Source organism: Hemibagrus wyckioides, linkage group LG14, assembly GCF_019097595.1.
Source record: "Hemibagrus wyckioides isolate EC202008001 linkage group LG14, SWU_Hwy_1.0, whole genome shotgun sequence".
Classification (NCBI taxonomy): Eukaryota; Metazoa; Chordata; class Actinopteri; order Siluriformes; family Bagridae; genus Hemibagrus; species Hemibagrus wyckioides.
In genome coordinates this window covers 18,585,576-18,613,537 of record NC_080723.1, presented here as the reverse complement: position 1 = coordinate 18,613,537, position 27,962 = coordinate 18,585,576, and the positions used below count along the sequence as shown (strand labels likewise).

Below are 27,962 nucleotides of genomic sequence, written 5' to 3'. Positions count from 1 at the left end.
CACAACCTGCTACACAAAACACAACTACACAACCTGCTACACAACTACACAACCTGCTATACAAAACACAACTACACAACCTGCTATACAAAACACAACTACACAACCTGCAACACAAAACACAACTACACAACCTCCTACACAACTACACAACCTGCAATACAAAACACAACTACACAACCTGCTACACAACTACACAACCTGCTATACAAAACAGAACTACACAACCTGCAACACGCAACACATCTACACAACCTGCGCTGTTAATGGGATTCGACTTGAACAGAATGAACATTTTTCGTGTGTCTTTGAAGAATTATTAAAGAATGATCACAGACCAAAAATGTTTATTCTATGTAAATCTAGTGGTTTAAATTAAGGTGGACCAACACACACACACACACACACACAACATGAAGTGTGTGAAACTGTAAAAACATCTCTAAAAAAAAATGAAATTCTATGAATTACCGTTTTCTGAAACATCCAGAAATTTCCACTAGTCTCGCTTATAGACTTTCAGACACTTTAGTAGTTTTCATAAAGAAAGCCCTCTAGAAAGGCCTCCAACTGATAACTAATAAAAATGAAATTAAAATTAATTAGTTAAACTAACTTAAAATGAACTTCAGAAATTAATTATTAAATTAATTATTATATAAATTAATTATTATCTTGCTACTAAAAACACTCCATGCAAAAAAATATGACTAAATTCTTAAACATTACTAAAATAAGTTTTATGTAAAAAAAAAAACCATCCCCGACAAAATGAAACTCACGGGATTGAAAATTCTAGAAATAAATAGAATTAAAATTAAATAATTAAATAAAGTTAAATAATAAGTGTGTAATAAATAAATAAATAAATAAATTCATACACTGAAATGTAATAAAAGAAAATACATTAAATTGAAATGAGCATCATAAATTAATGAATTAATTTCCTCTTACACACTATGGATTTATAAACACAATAAAAAAAATACACATTATGGATTTTTCTTAACAATTCCACATAGTTAAATAAAAAGAAATTAAAATGTAATCATAATTAAATAAAATTAAAAATGATCTTCATAAATTTATTAATTAATTTCCTGCTACAAAAAAAACAAACAAAAAAAAAAAACCCACACACTATGGATTCTTTTAAAATAACTTTACTTAGTCAAATAAAAATAAATTCAAATTTTATAAATTCAAATTAAATAAAAATTAAATTAGCTTCATAAATTAATAAATGAATGAATAGCATGGAATTTCATTTCATAACTTTTTTTGTTTGTTTTAAATCTAAGAATCTTGTGATACAGAAACAGAAATATGAATAGTTTATGAATCGGTGAGTTTATGAAGTCAGTGAATTAAATAAATAAAGTTAAATTGAGTTTAGACTCCACATATCTCGCGGTTATGTGCAGACACCTAGCGCATTCTGTGAGGCAGTTTTTATGTAAAATGCTCTAAAATATAACCATTTCAACCACTATGCTGTAAAAAAAACCAAAACACTAATGTTTGTTCTGGCATTGTGTCGTTTAAATAAGAGCCCAAATGTTTTATGGTGTATTTAATAGTAGTGGAGAAAAAAAAACAAAAACACAAAAAACAACCCTGTCTATTTTGATCCCGCAGCAGTAAACGCTAATAAAGATGCAGGTCCATGAGTTGTTTCGTGTCCACAGACAGATGTTTGGCCACTCTACTCACACGAGTCAGTCTGTGAATTAAAACGTTAGGTTGAGACGTGAGCGAAGAGTCGAGCGAAATGGATACGGATTGAGATTCTGAGCTAGTAACGTTGCCACTGAGCTTTCGTCGCACTGATGAAACGTTGGCGGTCGGCCCTTATTCCGAGCCTCGATATAATCCGAGAACACAGCAAAGAGCGCAGCAGATCAATATTGATTTAATTTCTTACAAGAGTCATTAGCTTGAGGGATGGAGGTCCTGGTAATTGGACGTGGCAGCGTAGGCTGTTTGAATGTTGGGTTCTACCTACGAAGATCGCATCACGGCTCTGACTAAAAATGCGTTCCGCTCCGACTCGCTGTCCTGTTTTTAGAGCTTTATATCAATTACCATGAATTATAAACAGCAGCTCTGTTGAAAAATGAAAGGAAGGTAAGGTTCAAATGGATTCTTTCGGCTATCCGAGGACGGGATCAGAATGTAATGTGTTCCCGCAGGTTATAAGAAGGTTAGTAACGTTTACTCAACGTTCCCACTTAGCTCAAACTGAACCATAAGGAGGTTTAAAATCGTGCCATAGTAGAGAATATGTCTAGTGTGATCGCTTGCAAACTTATTTTATTATCATATTTTATTTTATTATTATGAAGGAGAAAAAGATGGAGGGCTGAGGAAAAGATGGAGGGCTGAGGAAAAATGTCCCTCCTTTCCCTACTAAATCCATAGGCGTCTTTGTTCAGGTGCTCATTGAGGAAATTACAGAAACACAGGAAAGTGAAAATGTTTAAAATGTTCTCAGAAAAGGACTTTTCCAAAAAATAAATAAAAAAATGATTCAGGAACCATTCTGCTAATCTAAAAGCTTACAGCTACCTAGCTCAAGCTATTGAGTCTGTCAGCTTCATTATTTGTCTTGGTGAAGTTTACTTTCACAGAAAAAAAAGGTCTTTTTTTCTTTTACTCCTTTACAATAATTTATTGAAAAACTTGTTGTGGATGTTGTGAACCTTACAAACTTTTGCTCAATCCAGTGAATACATCTTGTAAATCTTGAAAATCACATTCATGCCACAGTGTCCAAAAATGTAATTTCCCATCAGACTAATAAACACCAGTGTATGAACACAGCAGATAGCAATCACACAGTAACCTGCAATATTCTGATAGTGGAGAGTAGAAGCATATATAGTGTGTGTGTGTGTGTGTGTGTGAATATACAGAGAGAGAGAGAGAGAGAGAGAGAGAGTTGTATTATGTGTAGTTGCACTGCGTAGCAGTTTGTGTAGTTGTGTTAAGTGCAGTTGCAGTGTCTAGCAGTTTTTGTAGTAGTATAATGTGTAGCATCGTGTGTAGTTGTGTTTTATGTAGCACTTTGTGTAGTTGTATAATGTGTGGCACTCTGTGTAGTATTATAATGTGTAGCACTTTGTGTAGTTGTGTTGTGTGTAGTGGCACTGTGTAGCAGTTTTTGTAGTAGTATAATGTGTAACACTTTGTGTAGTTGTGGTATGTGTAGCACTTTGTGTAGTTGTGTTTTATGTAGCACTTTGTGTAGTTGTATAATGTGTGGCACTCTGTGTAGTATTATAATGTGTAGCACTTTGTGTAGTTGTGTTATGTGTAGCACTTTGTGTAGTTGTGTTATGTGTAGTTGCACTGTGCAGCACTTTGTGTCGTTGTGTTAAGTGTAGTTGCACTGTGTAGCACTTTGTGTCGTTGTGTTAAGTGTAGCACTTTGTGTCGTTGTGTTAAGTGTAGTTGCACTGTGTAGCACTTTGTGTCGTTGTGTTAAGTGTAGCACTTTGTGTCGTTGTGTTAAGTGTAGTTGCACTGTGTAGCACTTTGTGTCGTTGTGTTAAGTGTAGCACTTTGTGTCGTTGTGTTAAGTGTAGTTGCACTGTGTAGCACTTTGTGTCGTTGTGTTATGTGTAGCACTTTGTGTCGTTGTGTTATGTGTAGCACTTTGTGTCGTTGTGTTAAGTGTAGTTGCACTGTGTAGCACTTTGTGTCGTTGTGTTATGTGTAGCACTTTGTGTAGTTGTGTTATGTGTAACACTTTGTGGAGTTGTGTTATGTGTAGCACTTTGTGTAGTTGTGTTATGTGTAACACTTTGTGTAGTTGTGTTATGTGTAACACTTTGTGTAGTTGTGTTATGTGTAACACTTTGTGTCATTGTGTTAAGTGTAGTTGCACTGTGTAGCACTTTGTGTCGTTGTGTTATGTGTAGCACTTTGTGTCGTTGTGTTAAGTGTAGTTGCACTGTGTAGCACTTTGTGTCGTTGTGTTATGTGTAGCACTTTGTGTCGTTGTGTTAAGTGTAGTTGCACTGTGTAGCACTTTGTGTCGTTGTGTTATGTGTAGCACTTTGTGTCGTTGTGTTAAGTGTAGTTGCACTGTGTAGCACTTTGTGTCGTTGTGTTATGTGTAGCACTTTGTGTCGTTGTGTTATGTGTAGCACTTTGTGTCGTTGTGTTAAGTGTAGTTGCACTGTGCAGCACTTTGTGTCGTTGTGTTAAGTGTAGTTGCACTGTGTAGCACTTTGTGTCGTTGTGTTAAGTGTAGCACTTTGTGTCGTTGTGTTAAGTGTAGTTGCACTGTGTAGCACTTTGTGTCGTTGTGTTAAGTGTAGCACTTTGTGTCGTTGTGTTAAGTGTAGTTGCACTGTGTAGCACTTTGTGTCGTTGTGTTAAGTGTAGCACTTTGTGTCGTTGTGTTAAGTGTAGTTGCACTGTGTAGCACTTTGTGTCGTTGTGTTATGTGTAGCACTTTGTGTCGTTGTGTTATGTGTAGCACTTTGTGTCGTTGTGTTAAGTGTAGTTGCACTGTGTAGCACTTTGTGTCGTTGTGTTATGTGTAGCACTTTGTGTAGTTGTGTTATGTGTAACACTTTGTGGAGTTGTGTTATGTGTAGCACTTTGTGTAGTTGTGTTATGTGTAACACTTTGTGTAGTTGTGTTATGTGTAACACTTTGTGTAGTTGTGTTATGTGTAACACTTTGTGTCATTGTGTTAAGTGTAGTTGCACTGTGTAGCACTTTGTGTCGTTGTGTTATGTGTAGCACTTTGTGTCGTTGTGTTAAGTGTAGTTGCACTGTGTAGCACTTTGTGTCGTTGTGTTATGTGTAGCACTTTGTGTAGTTGTGTTATGTGTAACACTTTGTGTCGTTGTGTTATGTGTAGCACTTTGTGTAGTTGTGTTATGTGTAACACTTTGTGTCGTTGTGTTATGTGTAACACTTTGTGTAGTTGTGTTAAGTGTAGTTGCACTGTGTAGCACTTTGTGTCGTTGTGTTATGTGTAGCACTTTGTGTAGTTGTGTTATGTGTAACACTTTGTGGAGTTGTGTTATGTGTAACACTTTGTGTAGTTGTGTTATGTGTAACACTTTGTGGAGTTGTGTTATGTGTAACACTTTGTGGAGTTGTGTTATGTGTAGCACTCTGTGTAGTTGTGTTATGTGTAACACTTTGTGTAGTTGTGTTATGTGTAGCACTCTGTGTAGTTGTGTTATGTGTAACACTTTGTGTAGTTGTGTTATGTGTAACACTTTGTGTAGTTGTGTTATGTGTAACACTTTGTGTAGTTGTGTTATGTGTAGCACTCTGTGTAGTTGTGTTATGTGTAACACTTTGTGTAGTTGTGTTATGTGTAACACTTTGTGGAGTTGTGTTATGTGTAACACTTTGTGTAGTTGTGTTATGTGTAGCACTCTGTGTAGTTGTGTTATGTGTAACACTTTGTGGAGTTGTGTTATGTGTAGCACTCTGTGTAGTTGTGTTATGTGTAACACTTTGTGTAGTTGTGTTATGTGTAACACTTTGTGTAGTTGTGTTATGTGTAACACTTTGTGTAGTTGTGTTATGTGTAGCACTCTGTGTAGTTGTGTTATGTGTAACACTTTGTGTAGTTGTGTTATGTGTAACACTTTGTGGAGTTGTGTTATGTGTAACACTTTGTGTAGTTGTGTTATGTGTAACACTTTGTGGAGTTGTGTTATGTGTAACACTTTGTGTAGTTGTGTTATGTGTAGCACTCTGTGTAGTTGTGTTATGTGTAACACTTTGTGGAGTTGTGTTATGTGTAACACTTTGTGGAGTTGTGTTATGTGTAACACTTTGTGGAGTTGTGTTATGTGTAACACTTTGTGTAGTTGTGTTATGTGTAACACTTTGTGGAGTTGTGTTATGTGTAACACTTTGTGTAGTTGTGTTATGTGTAGCACTCTGTGTAGTTGTGTTATGTGTAACACTTTGTGTAGTTGTGTTATGTGTAACACTTTGTGTAGTTGTGTTCTGTACTCATCACTCTAAATTGTCCACCACAATGCAGTAATATCAGTCCAGCTTATGTAATGAAGATCACATTTATGTAGCTGAGATGGAGCTTTCACTGTAAAGCATGTTAGCGTTAATTGAAGTCTGCTCTTAAATCCATACTGTATAATAATCACGCTGCTCTTGTCGCATCCTCTATTGTATAAGATATTCAATTAACGCGGTCTGGTTCACACATACAGCTCTTCCTGCTGGAGGTTTTCAGAGCACTGGGCTGTGACTTTGTCTTGGCTGTGCTCCTGTTCAGCCATGCGTTCAGTAAAACACCTCGTTCCAAAGCCAAAATGACTGCATTTAGAAGAGCTGGCCCGCACCGGGCTTCTGAGTGTAAGCTGACAGTCACACTCTGCTGTGTGTTATTGTGTCGGCTAATAAAGTCACGCACAAGTGTTTAACAACGGTAATTTATGTATAGTGGCTTGAGTAATTATTAGGTTTTATTGTGTATAGACTTGTGTTCTGTGGGGGGAAAAAACATCAGTACTGTAGTGTGTCCAGTGTGTTGCACAATAGGTCAGTTTAGTAGTATAGCTAGTAGTTTTATACTTCACAGTGTAGTGTGTTAATTAGCATAGTGGTATAGCTTGCTAGTTTGAGAGCAGTGTTTTCAGTAGTTTTAGAGTAGTGTTAGATTTTCAGTATGTTTTGTATCTTGTATTTAATCTTGTATTTAGGTTTATTAAGTAGTTTGTTCAGTAGTATAATTTTATAGCTTGTTGAGTGCTGTGTTTAGTAGTATAGTTTTATAGTTTATTCAGCAGTATGTTCAGTAATCTTGTTTGCTGTGCCAGTGTCAGTACCCACCGAATTGAGGTCTTCGAACAAGTTGACGTTTAGCTCGTCGTGTTGAATTTGGGGGGAGGGTCGAGGGGGCGGGAGCAGCGTTCCCTCCACAGGCCGAGGATTGGCACTTCCCATGTTCTCTATGGCATTACCTGTGACAACCGATGATACAGACACAATTTTAATTCAATTGTATTCAATCAAATGCTTGATTTCATCCCTCAGTCTTACTAGAATGTAATTTTCTTGCTTCTTCTTGCTACATTCACACATACAGGAATTTTATTGCCACAGGTCTCCAGTCGCTGTACTCTGAAGTCACCAGTGGGCATTCCTACTATTGGTTGCCATAGTAATATTGTTTATCAGTAGGTGAAGCAAGTAGCATTCCAAATCAGTTTTCTTGCCGCTTAAATGAAATATTCTGGAGGGGGATTTGTTGTTTGTGTATAAAATTCAGCAGTGTATATCTGCATCATATCATATTAGATAAAGTAGCAGCAGTGTGAGCTCTTTGCCACAAATCACGTGCACTCTACCGACTTCACTCCCGTTGGTAGTCGCTGCACCGAGTCACTCCGTATTTGCATAAAGTTTAAATTTGTTGCATCACTGGACACGCCCACTTCTAGACTGCGATGCTCGCTGTCACTCATGATGTTGGAAGTGAAAATGAATGATCTCCTGTCGGTCTGTCTTAGCACAACAATCTGATGGATCAGATGTTTTTATTAACCGACAAGGTAATCACATCTTTATACTGCAGTGGTGGGATCTGCATTACAGCCACCATGGTGAGTACTTCGCACTCCAGGAGTGGCCTGTCTTTATGCATACTTGTTGCTGCTGATTTCCACAATTTTTTTGACAGTCAGATTTGGGTAAAGCCAATTTCCAGTATTACCCCATTAATGTAGGTTGCCTAGGTCAATAATATTCTGAAAACAAAAATAAACAGATCAATATATTGTGGATTTGAATGACACTCAGCTTTATTAGAAGTTTTCTCTCTAGTCAGCATCAGTAAATTCCACCATCATGGCCATTTGCCACTAATCTGAGCTATACACTCATGCATTAATAAGTACGACCATTTAAAGCAGCAACATATTTCTCAAAGTCCGCTGCTGCCAAATCTTTGAAATGAATATTGCACGACACCCGACATCGTTGCTGCAAAAAAAATATTCACTTTGGCATTCATGTGAGAATAATAACGGCTTGTTTGCTTTATGGACCATATAATGAGGGGATTCCAAACAACAAACATAATCTAAAAGAAGTTCACAAGCGTGTGTTAAAGTAGCTAGGAACATATAAAAAGTGATGATAAATACGAGCCTTATATAAAACAAGGCTTGAATGGAAGAACAAAAACAAGATAATAAGGTGCTGATCTAAAAACTGTCAGGATGTGGCCTAAATATGTTTACTGAAAGCCTTTTAACTACATTTCTGCTACAGAATTAAGTACAACAGCAAATTGCTTGTTAAAAGCTACACAGGTTTGAATTTTTCATGTTTCGGAGTAGGCTATGCTTTCTAGCTTTGTCTTCCCCTGTCGGATTTTACTTTCACTAGCTGGGCTGCTCAGACTCAAGTCGTTCTACATTTATAGCATTTCTGAAGACGCCCTTATGTAGAGCAACTTATGCTTATCTCATTTATACAGCTGAGCTGATTTTGGGGTAAGGGCCTTGCTCATGGGCTGGCTTGGTGGTCCGGGGATTCAGACTCACAACCTTCTGATCATTAGTCTAATACCTTAACCACACAACCTCTGCTTCCTAAGCAAGTAGGCATAGTTTTAAGAAAGCTTTAAGTGAGACAAGCGACATCAGCTGTGTGGTGGTGAAGCTTATACGAGCTAGCCACATTCTGGTGAAAGGTAAGAAATAAACTGTGCCCTTTAAAATAATTAATCCGTCGACATATACATTACAAATTGATTTGATCAGACACACGTATACAAATAGTTTAATGGAGGAGAGATCAAACTTTTTACATGTTTACCTTTTTACGAAGAAAGCTAAAAAAGTCATTCTCGACTGCCTGTTTTAAAAGATTTCCCAGTAGTTTGCTAATTCCACGATCAAGTTCCCACAATTGCCTTTCACTTAGCAAATCTGTGATTGTGAAGACTAACACATCCTTCCCCCTAGATATTGCACCTTTTCAAATTCTGCTCACACGACGTCATAGTGCAGTTGAATGCATTTACAGGGGAGTGCTAATTGCTCTATTTTGTATACATGAGTCAACCCACAGCCGTGACTAGTTAGTCTCATGCTAATAAACAAAGAGGAAAACAAGGCCGTCCTTCCCACGCACTGACAAAGTAGACTCTGACAGCGTCGGGATTCAAACAGACCAAACTTTGGCTGTCTGTTGTAAATATATCCTGGAAATTGATGTATAACACGTTTGAAAGGGATGATATTTTGGATTTTTGTGCTGCTCTTTTAAGCACGCTCTCGGATACGTGAATGAGTGGCGCGGTAACACTCACGCAAGCAAGTGTTGCTGTTGAACATGTGCAGGATCCGCAGGCACTCCTGCAGCTGATTCCCACTGCCTTCACAGTTACACCACTGAGACACCTCCATAGTGCTGTTACTCACGTAGTTCGGTGTCATGATCGTACCTGGCAACAAGGAGAGAGAGAGAGAGAGACAGAGGGAGAGAGAGATGAGAAAGGTGAGATACAGAAGGTATAGAATTTTCTTTTTGAAAAAATCTAAAAGACATTTGAAATGAAAAACAGAGGGAGAGAAATGACGAGCTAATCAGTCAGGCCTCCATCTGGGAGAATCTGCAGCTCGCTCGGCCCTCGGCTTTAATCATGTTAACACATGCAGCCACATCGTCTCTCGTTTATGTGACACATCTCTGACTAATTTCATTAAAGCGCCTGATGTCCTGATAGTTCAGGTCCGTGTCACACCGGGGATTCAGCACAAACCCTTGAGGCTGCCAGGACATTTTCCTAATTACTGAACCTGTGTAATGGCATCTTGTCCCGGAGGAAATGTACTCAGTAATCAGATCTATTTCAGCTCATGACAAACATGTTCATTTTACTGAAATAAGACAGCGTAGAGGAATACTAGGGCTGGCAGTCACCAAACGTTTTACAAATACCAAGAAGATTGGATAAATTGGAATTTTATCTAGGATTAGAATAGATGCAGAAAATTTGACCGCCGGATTTTTCCACCACTGGTTTGAATGGCTAACTAAAAGCAAGACATCCTTCAATATGAAGACGACAAACAACAGTTTAATCATCATTCATCTTCAGAAAGTCTTGCTCAGGGAACCAGAGCCTATCCTGGGAACACTGGGTGTGAGGAAAGTTTATCTAGAAATAGTTTTATAGCTCAGACATTCTCTTTTGTGATACATGTTGCAGGTAAGCTGTTGTTCTGTTGATTTTTCCATGCAGACCATGTTAGTGCACGCAATGCTGTGCAGTAGGGTGGTGTACTGCCACTCTCGTGTCAATCCTTAGTGTCATGTTGGAATTTTGCTTTGCTTTGTGGCCAATATAAAGAAGTTTTCTTTGTCTTCCAGATCTTGCCTTCCACTTTCCGGGTCGATTATATATATATATATATATATCAGTGGCTGTGGAACACACCCTAAATGTGATGCCAAGCCAACACAGGGCACCATGCACACACATCCACACCCAAGGATAATTTGAACTAACAGATATATACATATAAATTATGAAAAGATTTTCAGAGGTGGGAGAAAAAACAATCCTGAAGCTGTGAGGCACCAATGCTAGCTGCTGCCCCACCATGCTGCGTTAACAGGTTAGCATTTCATTTTCCCTTTTTTATTATCAGCTCAGTTTTGAATCTATTAAAGAGAACAAACTTGCCTTTTCATTAACTTGCACTTTTTTCAATCAATAAGTTGAAATTGAAATGTTTTTCCATTGTTAAACGTATGAACTGCTACGTAAATGATCGCCATTTCTGCAGCAGAACAAAAAGCGTTTTTTTTTTTTGTTTGTTTTTTTGTTTGTTGTTGTTGTTGTTTTGGGGTTTTTTTCAGTACCCTGAATTCTTGGCAGGGCCACTCTGGACTGGCAATGAAACCGAAAAACCATCTGGCTTTAATAAAATCAAGAAAAATAAACAATTATTTAAGAGCGCTTGGATTAATTTATCTCATTTCTCCTCATGCTGTTCTAACCTACAGCTGCATTGCATATGCAGGTAGCCCTGACTTGTGCTTGTCATTTCTTTTATTTTTATGTTGTTTTGGATTTTGCAATGGTATAAAGGTGCATATAATCCAGGTGCAATTTGAATTCCTCCTTCCTGTTTGTTTCTTTGATGTGAGCTTATTTAAAAGAGACTCAGGGAGGATTGTTGCATTTGAGGTTTGATTGCTTATGTTGTGCTTCTGGTCCAATTTGACTTACGCTGTTCCTTGAGGAAGGATGGAAGGCGCACACAGACGCTGTACGAGTTCAGGAGCGCCGATAAATAGCGGCATGGACCGCGTCGTATGTTTCCTCTGGATTTACATATGTTTATGTACATCCTTTACATAATTTTTAAAACTGCTTATACATAAAAAAGTGTACACAAAACTCCTTATGGGAGAAATTTTGATAATTAACCTTCAGGAGTCAGGAAAACATATTTATCTGAACATTGTTCTGACATGATACTGTAAAAGTTATCGAGATATTTTTCTTTCTTCATACATCTGGCGAGAACATTGAGGGAAAGCTCACAGGTTTTTTGCGCTGAGGTTTTAATTGTAATAAACATCTACACACACACACACATCTGCATCAAACTGCTTTACTTGAAGCACAGTGACTCGAATCATCTGTGCTCAGTTTGTGTGAGCGGGCATGGACCCGGGGCTGCGGTCTTCTGGTGGGCCGTCACAGGGCATTTATCAGCGCATGATTGCTCACCGATCAGTCCGGCGTACGCCTTCAGGCAGACCGCTCCGCTCTCACGCAGACAGCCTGAAAGGGAGTAAGAGGAGGGCTGGCAGTTCTGCTGGAAATCAGCCAGTCTAGACCTGAGAGAGAGAGAGAGAGAGAGAGAGAGAGAGAGAGAGAGAGCGAGAGAGAGAATTTTATTCATACAGGTTCATTACATTCTTTTTTACCACTTTATCCAAAAACTCATTTACAAAAGTTCTTTCTTTATTATTTTGAGAGAATATTGCATCTTTAAAATCCCTTGAATATTGAAATAAATAGGGAACTTTGCCTGTTCAAAAAGAAAATGAATTTACCAGCATTTTTTTTTTGCCATATTTAGCCATTCACCAAAATGAGAGAGTGAGAGAGAGAGAACATTTTGAATTTTAAGTCCCATTTATTAGGTTCGTATAAATGTATGAACTATAAATTCAGTACTAGAAAAAGGAAAATGCACAAGAACAGAAGAAAAGAAGTCAATAAAATATTCACAATCAGAAATAAAGTAATCTACTACCATTTTCCTCATCCCTCATTTACCCATAAGCACCGGCTACTTTCCCTCAAAGCATCACATACGTGTTTAACTCTGAGCTCTGAGCCATGCGTCCATTAAACCATTCAACACAGCTACCACTTCCACTGCTTCCTGTCCTGGCGTTCCATTCGTCTTCATTTTCCTTGTTGTCCTTGTTATGTACCACATAAACACAGTAAGCAGGACTAGAACACTTTTTCATCTTGTTTAATACACGGGCTCGTAAAAGAACCGTGAAAACGTCACCTAAAAATTCAACTAGCAGTGGAAACATGATGTCTAAAAGAAAATGGAAGTGTGTGTGTGTGTGAAGTATGTCTGTGTGGGTTTATTATGTCATTTGTGCCTCTGTCTGCTTGTGTATAGTAATAATAATAATAATATTAGAATAATAACAATAATTAATCTATATCTATCTATCTATCTATCTATCTATCTATCTATCTATCTATCTATATATATATATATATATACACGTGTGTGTGGGTGGGTATATAAAGGAAAAATTATAGTGGGCCTAAAAGAGAGCCTTGTGGGACACCATATATAATTTGCCGTGTATGGTTTGTATATGATTTATGCAAAATATACTGAATTTGTAAAAAAAAATTGTTAAAAATAAATAGTAGGAATGAAATTGTGTGTGTGTGTGTCACTGTGTATGAGACCCCATGTGTGTTTAGGTGTACACCCACCTGCACAGGTCATCACGGAGGCAGTAGCTCTCCAGGTGCAGGCAGTTGGGTTGTGCGTCTTTCTCCTCATATGAACATGAAGGGACGATGGTCTTCCTCCTCCTCTCTCCACACAGCGGCTCGGTGCAGGAGCAGAAAAGCACACCAAAGCTGTACTCTTCAGGTACACGCTCTAGAAACCTGCGCAGCGCCCGGTGGCACTTCTGTCTGTTGCAGCGTTCCGAACCTGCTACTCGCTTGGTGCACGCCAACACATATTCTGCGCGTAGGGCGCCACACTTCTCGAACAGCCCACAGTCCTGAGCCGCCTTTAAACACTGGTTCTGTCCATCTACTGGAAACGAGGACACTGAGGTAGAGAGGGAGAGACAAAGGTGTGAGGTGAGGTGTGAATTAGAGCACGATAGAGTCAGCAGGGTGGCAGACTGGGCTCCAGACACCTTCTCGGTCCAGTGCCGCAGAACACGAGGACCTGAGAATGATGGAATATAACAGTTTTGCCTTTGGCCTTTAGGGAGTTTGATAAAGATGAATGGAAAACAGATACAACTGCTCGCTGTTGCACATTCATAGCAGCGAAATGTATGCCGAGTTGCCACTTTATTAGGTACACGATGTTGCACTGAATTTATCATGGTTATCAGGTTGCTGATGCTAATTTGAATCTTGTAACTTCAAACCAAATAGAAAAAACACCCCGGACATAAATAAGTCACGACGTGACAGCACAAAACTTAAGGATGTTGACAGTCATAATGTGCACAGCCAGCAAGTGGACTGACGAACATAATAGCTAGCTGACAGAAATCGTTTTCTACTTCCGAGCTGTTACTTGCATCATCCTCTCAGGTGGTGACGGCTCTCCGCAATTCTCTTTGAGTCTCCGCTCTTTGCGCTGTAATAAATCTCAGCATGGTCCCATCAGATATGAAGTAGGTGAGCCTATTTAAAGTCTTATTTTGAAAGTTCGACAGCATTTTCCTCATGTTTCGTAGATTTCATCAGGAGAATTTTGGCGCCCGGATTCTCAAAACACACTCAAACCATCATGTCTTGCCAGGGGCCTGTAATAGGGTGGTCATGGGCTTCTACAGACCACCATTATTCATAAACCACAGCAATGTTTTGGTGCGAGAACTAGACCATAGAGACCACATAGCTCTCTTATCGTCTGGCTGAAACAACATGGTGGTAAACAAACTCACTTGGAATCATGTGACTGCTGTAATTATGTGCCAGATAAATGATTAAGAATTTAATCATCAAAAAAACAGGCAGCGTGATGGTACGACTGCTAGCTCACAGCTCTAGGGGTCGATCCTGAGCTTTGCATGTCCTTCCTGTGTATTTGGGAGTTCTCCAGTTTCCTTCCAGCATTTAAAAAAAATATGCCTGGAGGTGGATTAACTAGCGTAAATTGTCCATAGGTTTGAATGAGAATCTTAATGTGTGTGTGTGAGAGAGAGAGAGAGATAGAGAGGGAGAGAGAGATATCCTTTGATAAATTGAATATGTTCCTAGGAAAATGAATGACTGACTAAAAATACAAAGCAGTTTGCTGAACTAGCTGTAACCCTCTCCTTCTATATTTAACGTTAATATCTGATGTATAAAATTATGATTATATTCATTCATCTTTAGTAAAAGCTTTATCTCGCTCAGTGTCTCTGTGAACCCAGAACCCACCATGAACGCCATACCAGACCAGTGCAGTGCCTGTGCTCACAATTTAAGCCAAAATATTTTGGCTAATCCACCTACTGGTGTGTGGGAGGAAACCAGTGAGCCCAGAAAGAGAATCCACAGGAAGAACATGTGAAATTGATGCATACATACCGTACACACATGGTCAGGATTAAACCAGGAACTGTGAAGAAGTTGCACCATTGTGCTTCCTTTAGTGTGTTAGCTAAGCATGTAGAGAAAGTACTTTTTTTCCATCCCAATGCCAGAACTTGGACCTGAAACACTCATAGAGGTGCAACTACCATGTCAGTGTCACCATTAAGAACAGTCCATCATCCCAGTAATATGTGGCCAGAGGTGATGGTGTCAGTGATGCATGGGCTTGAGGTAGAAGAGGGCTGACACAAAGCAATAGTCGGGCTTCCTGTCAGTAATTGTAGCCCTACAAAGAGCACTTACATGGTTGGTATATGTGACATTTGAAGAGTGTTGAAAATTTGAAGTACCTGCCACAATCGAGGCCAGTTTTGTTACTTCGCTATTTCTTACGAGCTCCAGTTCGATGTCCTCGTACGGGGACGTCTCAATGTCATCATACCCTGCAAAAGACACACAATCAGTACACACACACTCTTGGAACCAAACAAGTGGCGGAATGTTCCAGCGTAATTAAGCCTGCAGAAGCGCACCATTACCTTATCGTTACAGCTAATTAAGAGAGCTGCTGCGTTTAATCAAATTACAGGGATTATATGATGGCTCTATGATGATGCATAACACATAATAACATAACTAATATTGCCTAGTTATCATCTAGACTTAGAAGACTCCTGGGGGAGAAAGTGTACGTGAGAGCGAGGTTTTCGAGAAAGAGCGAGGAGCTGAATTCTGACGGACGAGTGTGTATTCGGTGTGTGTATGATATCATTCTGAATGCCGCCTTCGCTCCGTCTAAACGGTAACGCATCATTTTTCTTATCACGATCTCGCATGCAGAAAAGCACAATGCAAATGAGTGTTTTTTTGGCACGACGTGTATCACGGCGCAATCACGCAGCTGCGAGCTGCGAGCCGCGGCCGAGATACGAGTCGCAATTTGAAACGCAGGGCTGAACACTTGACATTTCCATTTGACAGTGGCTGAAAAGCGCTTGTTTCACGGGACTGCTCGTCTCTCCTCTGACAAACTCTATCCTGACTCTCCATACGCTCATATCACCACTCTTTTCGGTCATACACGGTATGTAGATCACTATTTGCTTTTAATAGATTATACCAAATGATTTATTTTCATAGCCTCCAAGGTCAAGTTTACTGATACAGAAACTGGAGATGGAATTTTTTAACTGCCTTTTGTTATTCATTATGAATGAAATAAAAACTGGTTTAGTATTCATTCATTGCATGTAATGCAGCTGACCTGGATGTAGTAAGGGGAAAACAATACAGTTAGTTTTCTTCCTGCTAATCTAACACTGCTAATTTTGTTGTGTGATTATTTTCAGCTTTCCCACAGCACTGGTTTCAGACTCGAACCCTGGTGCATTTGCATTCAGCTTACATGATCGCAAGCGCACATGGAGAACACAACCATATCGATGTTTTATGTTTTACTTCCCGAACAAATGCAGACCTGAGTAGTTGTTGTGTTGCCATTTCAGTGCAACAGAACTCGCACCACCTCCTACAGGTAGTCTCCAACAGGGTTCGGTACCACACGACGCTTCCTGGTCCACATGACAGCTTTCACATGACTGGTTTTTTTCATATGAACTGTGCTCTGTTTTGGACTAAACTGCCAGTGTGAAAAAATGATTATGTGTAATTATAAAGTAAGCAGAGCTCTGAGAACTTGAGGACTAGAGTGATTTGACTCTTGGGTAGGAGCTGTTATGTAGACAGGGAGGTGATGGGTGCAGAAACAACATATCAGATTGTCATATCCTATCAGATCATATAATACCAGCTCTAGATATTCTCCAACACCGCATTTCCACTCAGGAACATAATCATGCCCAATGAAGCATTCATGCACATTTACACTCCCACACACCCTTAAACATACATGTACCTGTAATCACACACACACACACACACACACAGGTTCCTCACCCTGTGGGAAGCGTACGGTCCAGTACACTCGGAGACAGAGAGCCTCTTTACGTGATCCGCGCTGGCACTTGCACTCCTGCAGGGGCCGATGGTGCAGCAGGGCGTTCTGGGCGTCAGCGCAGGCCTGGCGGGCTTCGGGACCCAGCGGCGCCACAGCTTCCTCGTCCACGCAGTAATCCAGCTGCCTGTAGAGTTTTTCACACTCAGGTTGGGCCATACACTCCTGCACAGCCTGCCCACAGTCCAGTGTGCCCGGGAACAGGGGCACCACTGAGGACAACGAGCCTGAGGGACATGACAGGACACTTCTGATCACTACAGACATTCAGCTTCAGAAATCAGAGTGTTATATGTATTTGCTGCGTTTGAATTTCAACCAGGAGGAAAAGTAATGAATACTGTGAGAAAAGTACCGTGATGGCACACTCGAACTCCGCCTCCTTTTATAAGGCGCCTTTTCTATTTATTCAGTGATTACTCTCATTGCTTTCTTTCAAAATAATTTTTTTCATGAACGTTTTGTGTATCTAACTGAAATCTATTTAAGACAACACAACCGTCATCCTGTATAATGCGGTGTCTCATCACCAAATCTAAGATCCGAAGCAGATCAGTCAATGTTCATGTTAGTGAGTCTATTTTACAGAAATTTACACAACCTCAGGATTTCTTAAAGCCTACTCTCTTGCAAACAATTTACAAATAAATTTGTGGAATGGTGGTGGATCGACTGGTTAAACCACTGGGTTGTTGGTCAGATGAGTAGGGTTCAAGCCTCAGCACCACCAAGTTGCCACTGTTGGGTGGCTAAGCATGGCCCTTAACCCTCACTGTATCATGGCTGACCCTGTGCTCTGACCCCAACCTCTGAAGATGGGTTTGTGGAGAAAGATTTTCACTGTCTTGTAATGTTTATGTGACAAAAATAAAGGCTTCTTCTTCTTCTTCTTCCAACCCCTAACAGCTCAAGTACGAGGATAATGACTTCAGCTGATGTGAATTATGTTTTGATGAAACTCATCACACACACACACACGACTACCACGAATGTAAAAAGCGCTCCCGTCTCTGAGGGAACGGATTTGCATCAAGACTCTTCTCTGTTCTGGAACATAAGTGGTGGAATAAACTTCCCCTAGACGCCCGGACAGCTGAGTCACTGACTGTCTTCAAACAACAATTAAAGACCTACCGCTTCCTGGAGTACTTAAATTAGCACTTGCATTGCCTGTGTGCTGCTCTGGCTATATTACCTCCCCAAAAGAGTTTTTAGACTGATGCTATTCTTAGTCTATGATCTGATGAACCATTCATCAATCCATCAATCATTGATGGAGACCTAAAAGAACATCAGGATAAGGACGTGTGAAAATAATGGATTGTACACATATAGAGCAAAATTTTGATTAGAAACTATCGTCTTTGGTCCTGACTTTGCAGAAAAAAAGGGAATTCGAGGGAATTTATTCATGAAAATCACGTGATCTCAAAAACACGTTCATCACCTGCTCATGCTGCTTAGTGTGTGTCCAATAACATAGAAGAAATTCTTGACTTGCTTCAAATCACTTTACTGTCATTAATTCACTTTTATATAATGATAATAGGATATTTATGTCAATTACAAATGCAATGAAATGTTTGTGATGAAGTAGTTTGAGATCGTAGGTTGGAGGTGAAGGCGGATACAGGGGCAGTGGTGGTTTAAGTGGTTAAGGCTCTAGGTTGTTGATCAGAGGATCAGGGTTCCATCATCACCAAGCTCCACTGTCGGGCAATTGAGCTTAACCCTTCCTGCTCCTGTATCATAGCTGCCCCCGTGCTCTGACCCCAACTTTCTAAGCTGGGATATGCAATAATAAAGTCTTCTTGCCCTCAGTTTTTCTTTATTGGCGAAGAAACAGCAAGGACACAAACCGAAACTAAGCTAGAGTCAGAACTAAGCTACAAACAACATGGAAAATGGAACAAACAAAATGGAATAAAGCAATAAACAAAAGCTTGTATTTCTTGTTATTGGCTCATTTAAAAAATAAACTCATAAGAGACATTATTTTTGAGTGTTTCAGCACAAGAGACTTAATTCATGTGAAAAACAGCAGTTTTTGTGTGTGCTGCTTGGTGTCCACAATCACCTGGGTTCAGTGTAGACATATTTTTATTCTCCATTTGCCTGTCAAAACCGTTTTCTTTTCACTTCACTTCATTCACATCTAATTGACCCTTTAAGTAATTAGCGTCTACATTTTGGCCTTTTCAGTGCTGCGAATAAATATTTTTCAAGTCAAAATAACTTCTACTTCTGCCTCAGAGAAAATTCCTTTTCTTTTGTCCTCATTTTGTTTTTCCAGCTCTCTCTCTCTCTCTCTTTCTCTCTCTCTGAGCTTTTTCTTTTAAAGATTTTTGTGGGCATCATTAAATGTAGTCAACTTTGCACTTTACATTCAAATGTGAGTTCAATCCAATTTTATTTGTATAGAGCTTTTAGCAACGGACATGTCACGAAGAAGCTTTATAGAAATATAAATTACGGATAAAAAAGTGTAATTTTTCGCTAATGAGCAAGTCAGAGGTGATGATGTGAGGAAGAAACCTGGAGAGGATCCAGACTCAAAAGAGAAGCCATCATCTACTGAGTGACACCGGTGATTATAAATCATTTCCTTTCCATAAATGTATAGACTAAAAATCAGGAACCAGGAACTTATGAATATGAGCGTTAGAGGTACTGCAATTCTGAATCCATTATAGTTTTAATTGAAGTCTGTTGTATCACACTGACAGAGACTTGAATGGAAACTCTTCTTAATGATCCAACGGAGAACATCCACAGCCATCGTTATGGTTACCATCGTACCATCTGCAGTAATCTCGTGTCTATCTGTCCATGTGTGGTCATCCTGAGCAGTGAGTCATTCTCATGTGACGAAAACTCCAGTAAAACTTCAGTAAAAGACTGATAAATGAGGCGCATTGTAAAATGGGTCAGGAGTTGAGACTGAGTTGAGATGAACTCTATTTCCCAGAAGCCAATAGATGGAATTTGCTCCTGTTTGGTTGTATCCATGTTCAATATTGGATGTATTTGTCATGACGCACTCCACTGTGGTGGTTAATATGAAATTAGACATTCAGGGCATTAAGAATTCCCGTTTTTATCTAGCCTACTAGGGGCAATATTTTCAGAGGAAAGTCCCAAAAAAGCAAAAATTTCTTTCAAAATAAAATTTATATCAAACCTATTTCGGCTCACTGAGATGCCCCAAGTGCTTGTTCATAAGCATCTAAAATCTTCAACCACTAAAATTCTGTGTAAGGTTATCCAACAGAGAGAAAACACACATCTCACACTGAAAGCCAACAGAGTCCTGACTCATTTTATATCAGACTCACAGCCAGAAAATCATTCAATCGTTCAGAACTGATTGAAAAGGTCCCATAAGTAGATTTCTATTCCACCAGCGTACTGGTAAAAAGGGTTAAACTCAAATTATGCCACATGTTCACCCGCAACCGGTTAGTTGGTGCCATTGACTGAAAACAAACAACGACGAAGAGAAAGTCTTGTTTAAAGCCAAGGTACATAGGCACTCCTGCAAATAAGGTAAAAGGCGATGATTAAACGTGAACATAACATGCTAATCGACTACAATTACACACATCTTCACTTACTTCATAATGTTCAAACACCTCACTACCTTCATATAAACACCTCTTTAATTTCCTTATGCTTTCCTCCCTTTCTCATCTGTGTAGTAACTTATTAGTATAATTATTATGTTTTGATTTAATTCTATTCTCAGTCATTTTTCTACGATTCTATTTTTACGACACCGACAGTCGATAAAACATCCGTATGGTTGCGTATGTGAGAAATGAAATGTGAATTTGGACAAAAAATTCTCCTAATCGTCTCATAGTATTTAATTTATGTGACGATTAGGAATCGCAGCTCTATGACATGGCATATTCGAAGAAAAAAATAAAATTCCAGGCTCTATTTTACGGTACGTGATCGCCTCGTATTAAGGAACACGGGAAGACGTTTCACACTGAAGATGTATGACGTTACAGCCGGATTACGGTCAAATCGTTCTTCTGAACAGAAATCGTGTGATGATTAGTATAATTACACCACGGCACGGTTGAACGCTTGAATGAGAAGGTGTTGATAATATCAGATGTGAATAGATTCATGACTGTAATGTAAATTTCATTGGAATGCGCTCATTCTTATGACAGCCCATTAACACGGACTCGGCACATCGTCTACGCCTAATAATAGTCTATAGGTTAGATTAATAGAATAGATTTCTAATATGGTGTTTTTTGATAAAGAGAGGCGGATAACGATGGAGATTTCTTTAGGAATCTCTTGGTTCAGCTCTCCGAAATAGTCTCCTGACACGGGAGGCGTTTCCTGTTATCACACACGTTAGATCATGGCGGCTTTGTATCCATCAACGTCTCTTTTTTCCCTCTGGGTAAAAGAAACCAGAGAAGCAAACAGAAATCCTCAGTCCTGAAGACTTCCTGTGAATTTTCTGTAGGATGAAATGTAACTATGAACAGTTACACATGATGTGTTGTTTAGAGATAAAAACAGTAATAGGTGTGTTTGAGGAATATTATCGCTGATATACAAACTCAAAAAAATACTAATACTAATAATAAATACTAAAATTAAATACTCCATTTTAAGGCTGTTTATTGTTTTATTATTATTATTATTATTATTAATAATATTATTATTATTGTATGTTTTTAAAATTATTTTTTATTTATTTATTTATTTATTTATTTATTTATTTATTTATTTATTTAATTTTATGTATTTATTTTATGTTATCAGCTGCAGCTGCATCTTCTTCACACTTCCTCATTATGCCACAAATTATAACCTTTAACCTTTAAAGCGAACAATTCAGACCTCTTTTTTCAACATGTTTTCAAGAAAAGAAAAAAGCTCGCTGAATTGACTTAATTCAAATGTGTACATTGGTTCTTCGTGACTGAATTGAGTAACATGAACTCATACATCAGGCTTGATTTGTGTCTGTGTTTTCAAAACTGTGTATAAAATCATAAACCTGAGCTGAGAATCAAGCACACAACGCTAGTATTTTGAACCCAGCACATTACCACTGGCTCTGTTATATAATGAAGGATTTAACTGCTTGAATCTACTATTATCGTTACACAGTAGTTCATATCAGCGGCAACATCCACGTGAGATTTCACAGTGTAATTGGTTTACATTCATACCACGTGAATAGATCACGTTCACTCATTATGGAATTTTGCTCCTGTTTCGTTGTGTCCATGTTCAGTATTGAATGTCTTTGTCACGTCACGCTCCACAGTGGTGCTTAATATGAAGCTTATATGAAAGTAAACACTCAGAGCTTTAAGAATTTGTAATGTTTTATAAGTATTTCTGTTTTTATCTAGCCTAGTAGGAGCAATATATTCATAGACAATGACTATTATGACTATTTAGAGCCCGAAAAATGGAATTTGCTCCTGTTTTGGTGTGTCCATGTTCAGCATTGAATGTCTTTGTCATGTCACACTCCACACTGGTGCTTAATGACTCATATGAAAGTAGACACTCGGGATTTTTTGTAGTGTTTCTAAATATTTCTGTTTTTATCTAGCCTAATAGGGACGATATATTCATAGAAAAGTTCACCAAAAAATTGTAAATCATAAATCTTTAAAGTAAATGTTGATATCAAACCCATTTCTGCTCTCTGAGACGCCCCAAGTGTTTATTCATAAGCGTCTAAAATTTGAAGGTGTTTTTCTTCAACCACTAAAATTCTGTGTAAGGTTATCCAGCAGAGGGGAAAAACACACGTCTCACACAGAAATCCAACAGAGTCCTGATTCGTTTTATATCAGGCTCACAGCCAGAACATCATTCATTTGTTTAAACTGATTAAAAATAATAAGCTGATTTCCATTGCACCAGTATAATACCAGTGTACTGTGTATAATACCAGTGTACTGTGTATAATACCAGTGTACTGTGTATAATACCAGTGTACTGGTCAAAATGATTATTTTGTTTGTGTGTGTGTGTGTGTGTGTGTGTGTGTAAGATTTTGATTAAACACGTACAGAACTCATATCACGGTGGTTTAACAGTGAACCCAACTTGTAAGCTGGACTTCTACATTTCAACAAACGCTCACCAGCGAGCGAGAGCAGATGGGGTTCAGTGGGTTAGCACAGCTTTCGGGGTCAAAGGTTAATCACCACGGGTTCAAAAGTTAGAGCAGACGAATCACAACAGCAAACAGAGCCGTGATGGACTCTGTCTGTCCGAGTGACGTGAGCGGCCGCAGTGTCTTTCCTCTCTCCTCAGGTCAAATTACATCCAGCAGAAAAACGTTCGGCTCACATGTCCTGCTCAGAGATGAACTTTAACGATGTTATAATAACACTTATTTATGATGGGAAACGTTCTGAGCGACGACAAAAATGTCATCCATCTGCAAAATTTGGAAATTGCGATAACAAAGAAAGAGAGGGATAAACAGCGCTAAATCATGACGGGTCACAGCAGGGTCGTGTGTCCGGCTGCCATCGCCTCTGCTCTTCTGGCCTTTATTAGATCAGAACTGTGTAAAATTAAATCAATAAATAAATCGTTTTTTAAAAAAGAGAGGGAATGACATCATGCTCATTTCTTCTGCTGCTGCTGACATGAAACTCAGTGACTATGTGAAGGAAATAACATCCCCCATTTTCTCCCTCCTTTTTTTCCCCTTCTTCTGCACTTTCTTTCTGTTATATTCTCTTAATCTTCAGTCTCTCTCACTCCTAAAATTCTATTTCATTCTCTCCATCCTGTATGCATCTCTGTTTCAGTTTCCTTCTAAGAAAATCTCTCTCATCCTCCTCCCTTTCTGTTTCATTCTCTTTCTTCCATCTCTCCCTTTCATTCCCTCTGTTTCCTTCCTTCCAACATCTTTCTCTCGCTCTCTTCCTGTTTTTCTCTATTCTATTCTATTCTATTCTATTCTATTCTATTCTATTATTCAATGAATATTATCACAAAGCAGCTTTACGTCTCTCTCTCTCCCTCTCCTCTGTTTCATTCTTTCATCTCCATTTCCTTTCTTTCTTTCATTCATTCTCCTAATCTTCCATATCCCTCTATGCTATTTTTTCTTTCTCTGTTTCATTCACTCCATCCTCTATCTCTTTCTTTCTTTCATTCAATCTCTCCTCCATCTTCCTCTTTTTCATGATCTCTCTCTCTCTCTGTCTCCTTTCTTACTATTTGTATCGTTCTCTACATCCTCCACCTCTCCATCTTTGTCTCTCTTTCTCTTTGCCTCATTGCTTTATTCTCTCTATCTTCCATCCATCTCCCTCTAGTTCTCATTGTTCCTTTCTCTCTCTCTCTCTCTCTCTCTCTCTCTCTCTTTCTCCATACCCCTCCCACTTTTCTTCTCTCGCTTAGCCGCATACCCTCTCTATCTTTCTTTTTCTTGCCCTCTGTCTTACCTCATCTATGTCTTTTTTTCTTTCTGTTTCTCTAAACCCCCCCATCTCCTTTTTCATCCCATTTTAAAGACATACTGTTTAAATTTGTTTCTACTACAAATGTATAAATGTAGATATCAGACTTTAATCTTGTCAGGGTTGAACTGGGTCCAGAATCTAACTGGGGAACACTGAGGCAGGGATCGAGGCAGGGATCGAGGCGGGAATACACCCCGGAGTGGACTCTTCTTTGTTTCTTGTCGTTCGTCTTGACGAGCTCTTCTACTGATTTGTATTCACCATGCAGCGTTTCATAACATTTCATTTTAATGTGTTATGCATCGGGCGTAATAAAAAATTTTCTAATAATAAGTATAATTGCTCTTATTAACGTCTTTCGTTCTACCTCTCCTCACTTCTCTTTTCCCATCCCTCTCTATTTTTCTCTCTTTCTGTCTCCCTGCTGTTTTTCTCTCTCTCTCTCTCTGTCTTGCCAGAACAGCAGAGTGTCCTAATTGCTGTAAGGCCTCGTGTTAAACTATGTGCTGATTGAGTATTTGCGGCTGTGAGCTGAAGACTAAACTGCAGTGGAGGCTTTGACCTCGGCTTCTGAAAGAGGGAAAAACACACCAAACGTCTAATCACTTCTTCTACTGAATAAAAACACGTCTAATCACTTCTTATACTCCCAACACCAAACGCCTAATCACTTTTTCTATGTAAAACACTGCATATCTAGTCACTTCTTCTATTTAAAACACCACAGATCTAATCATTTCTTCTACTTCAAACAACACACGTCTAATCAATTCTTCAACTAACTGAATCAAACGTCTAATCATTGCTTCTAACAACACCACATGTCTGATCAATTTTTAAACTTAAAACACCACACATCCAATCACTTCTTCTACTTAAACCACCACACATCCAATCACTTCTTCTACTTAAACCACCACAAATCCAATCACTTCTTCTACTTAAACCACCACAAATCCAATCACTTCTTCTACTTAAACCACCACAAATCTAATAACCTCTTCTACTTAAAAAACACACATCTAATCAATTCTTCTACTGACAATACAGAACGTCTAATCACTTTTTGTATTTAAAATACCACACATCTGATCAATTCTTCTAACACCACATGTCTAATCACTTCTTATACCAACACCACACGTCTAATTAATTCTTCTACTAACAAAGCCACATGTCTAATCACGTTTAATACTTAAAAACATCAAGTATCTAATCACTTCTTCTACTAAAGACACCAAATGTCTAATCACTGCTTCAATTTAAACCACCACAAATCTAATCTTATACTACTTAAAAAAACACACATCTAATCAATTCTTCAGTACCAAACGTTTAATCATTTCTTCTACTTAAAACCCCACACATCTAATCATTTCATCCAACTCCACATGTCTAATCACTACTTATACCAACAACACCACGTGTCTAATCAATTTCAATACTTCTAAAACCACACGTCTAATCACATCTTTTACTAAAGACCCCACACGTCTAATCACATCTTATACCAACAACACCACACGTCCAATCACATCTTATACCAACAACACCACACGTCCAATCACATCTTATACCAACAACACCACACATCCAATCACATCTTATACCAACAACACCACACATCCAATCACATCTTATATCAACAACACTACACGTCCAATCACATCTTATACCAACAACACCACACGTCTAATCACATCTTATACCAACAACACCACACGTCTAATCACATCTTATACCAACAACACCACACGTCCAATCACATCTTATACCAACAACACCACACGTCTAATCACATCTTATACCAACAACACCACACGTCCAATCACATCTTATATCAACAACACTACACATCCAATCACATCTTATACCAACAACACCACACGTCTAATCACATCTTATACCAACAACACCACACGTCTAATCACATCTTATACCAACAACACCACACGTCTAATCACATCTTATACCAACAACACCACACGTCTAATCACATCTTATACCAACAACACCACACGTCCAATCACATCTTATATCAACAACACTACACGTCCAATCACATCTTATATCAACAACACCACACATCCAATCACATCTTATACCAACAACACCACACGTCCAATCACATCTTATACCAACAACACCACACGTCCAATCACATCTTATATCAACAACACCACACATCCAATCACATCTTATACCAACAACACCACACGTCCAATCACATCTTATACCAACAACACCACACGTCCAATCACATCTTATACCAACAACACCACACGTCTAATCACATCTTATACCAACAACACCACACGTCTAATCACATCTTATACCAACAACACCACACGTCTAATCACATCTTATACCAACAACACCACACGTCTAATCACATCTTATACCAACAACACCACACATCCAATCACATCTTATACCAACAACACCACACGTCCAATCACATCTTATACCAACAACACCACACGTCTAATCACATCTTATACCAACAACACCACACGTCTAATCACATCTTATACCAACAACACACGTCTAATCACATCTTATATCAACAACACTACACATCCAATCACATCTTATACCAACAACACCACACATCCAATCACATCTTATACCAACAACACCACACGTCCAATCACATCTTATACCAACAACACCACACATCCAATCACATCTTATACCAACAACACCACACATCCAATCACATCTTATATCAACAACACCACACGTCTAATCACATCTTATACCAACAACACCACACGTCCAATCACATCTTATACCAACAACACCACACGTCCAATCACATCTTATACCAACAACACCACACGTCTAATCACATCTTATACCAACAACACCACACGTCCAATCACATCTTATACCAACAACACCACACGTCTAATCACATCTTATACCAACAACACCACACGTCTAATCACATCTTATACCAACAACACCACACGTCTAATCACATCTTATACCAACAACACCACACGTCTAATCACATCTTATACCAACAACACCACACGTCTAATCACATCTTATACCAACAACACCACACGTCTAATCACATCTTATACCAACAACACCACACGTCTAATCACATCTTATACCAACAACACCACACGTCTAATCACATCTTATATCAACAACACTACACATCCAATCACATCTTATACCAACAACACCACACATCCAATCACATCTTATACCAACAACACCACACATCCAATCACATCTTATACCAACAACACCACACATCCAATCACATCTTATACCAACAACACCACACGTCCAATCACATCTTATACCAACAACACCACACGTCCAATCACATCTTATACCAACAACACCACACGTCTAATCACATCTTATACCAACAACACCACACGTCTAATCACATCTTATACCAACAACACCACACGTCTAATCACATCTTATACCAACAACACCACACGTCTAATCACATCTTATACCAACAACACCACACATCCAATCACATCTTATATCAACAACACCACACATCCAATCACATCTTATACCAACAACACCACACGTCTAATCACATCTTATACCAACAACACCACACGTCCAATCACATCTTATACCA

At 38.8% G+C, this 27,962-nt stretch overlaps 1 protein-coding gene across 2 annotated transcripts in view; it reads right to left on the bottom strand.

Moving 5' to 3' along the window:
• Positions 1-27,962, bottom strand: part of gfra3 (GDNF family receptor alpha 3) — a 57,684-nt gene that overhangs the window by 7,001 nt on the left and 22,721 nt on the right. For both annotated transcript variants that reach the window (XM_058408864.1, XM_058408865.1), the window contains 6 exons: positions 16,805-17,089; positions 15,199-15,291; positions 13,007-13,355; positions 11,759-11,868; positions 9,323-9,457; positions 6,835-6,965 (listed from right to left, as the gene is read on the bottom strand). In XM_058408864.1, the coding sequence (XP_058264847.1) occupies positions 6,835-6,965; positions 9,323-9,457; positions 11,759-11,868; positions 13,007-13,355; positions 15,199-15,291; positions 16,805-17,089 (1,103 nt within the window). The remainder of the gene's footprint in view (positions 1-6,834; positions 6,966-9,322; positions 9,458-11,758; positions 11,869-13,006; positions 13,356-15,198; positions 15,292-16,804; positions 17,090-27,962) is intronic.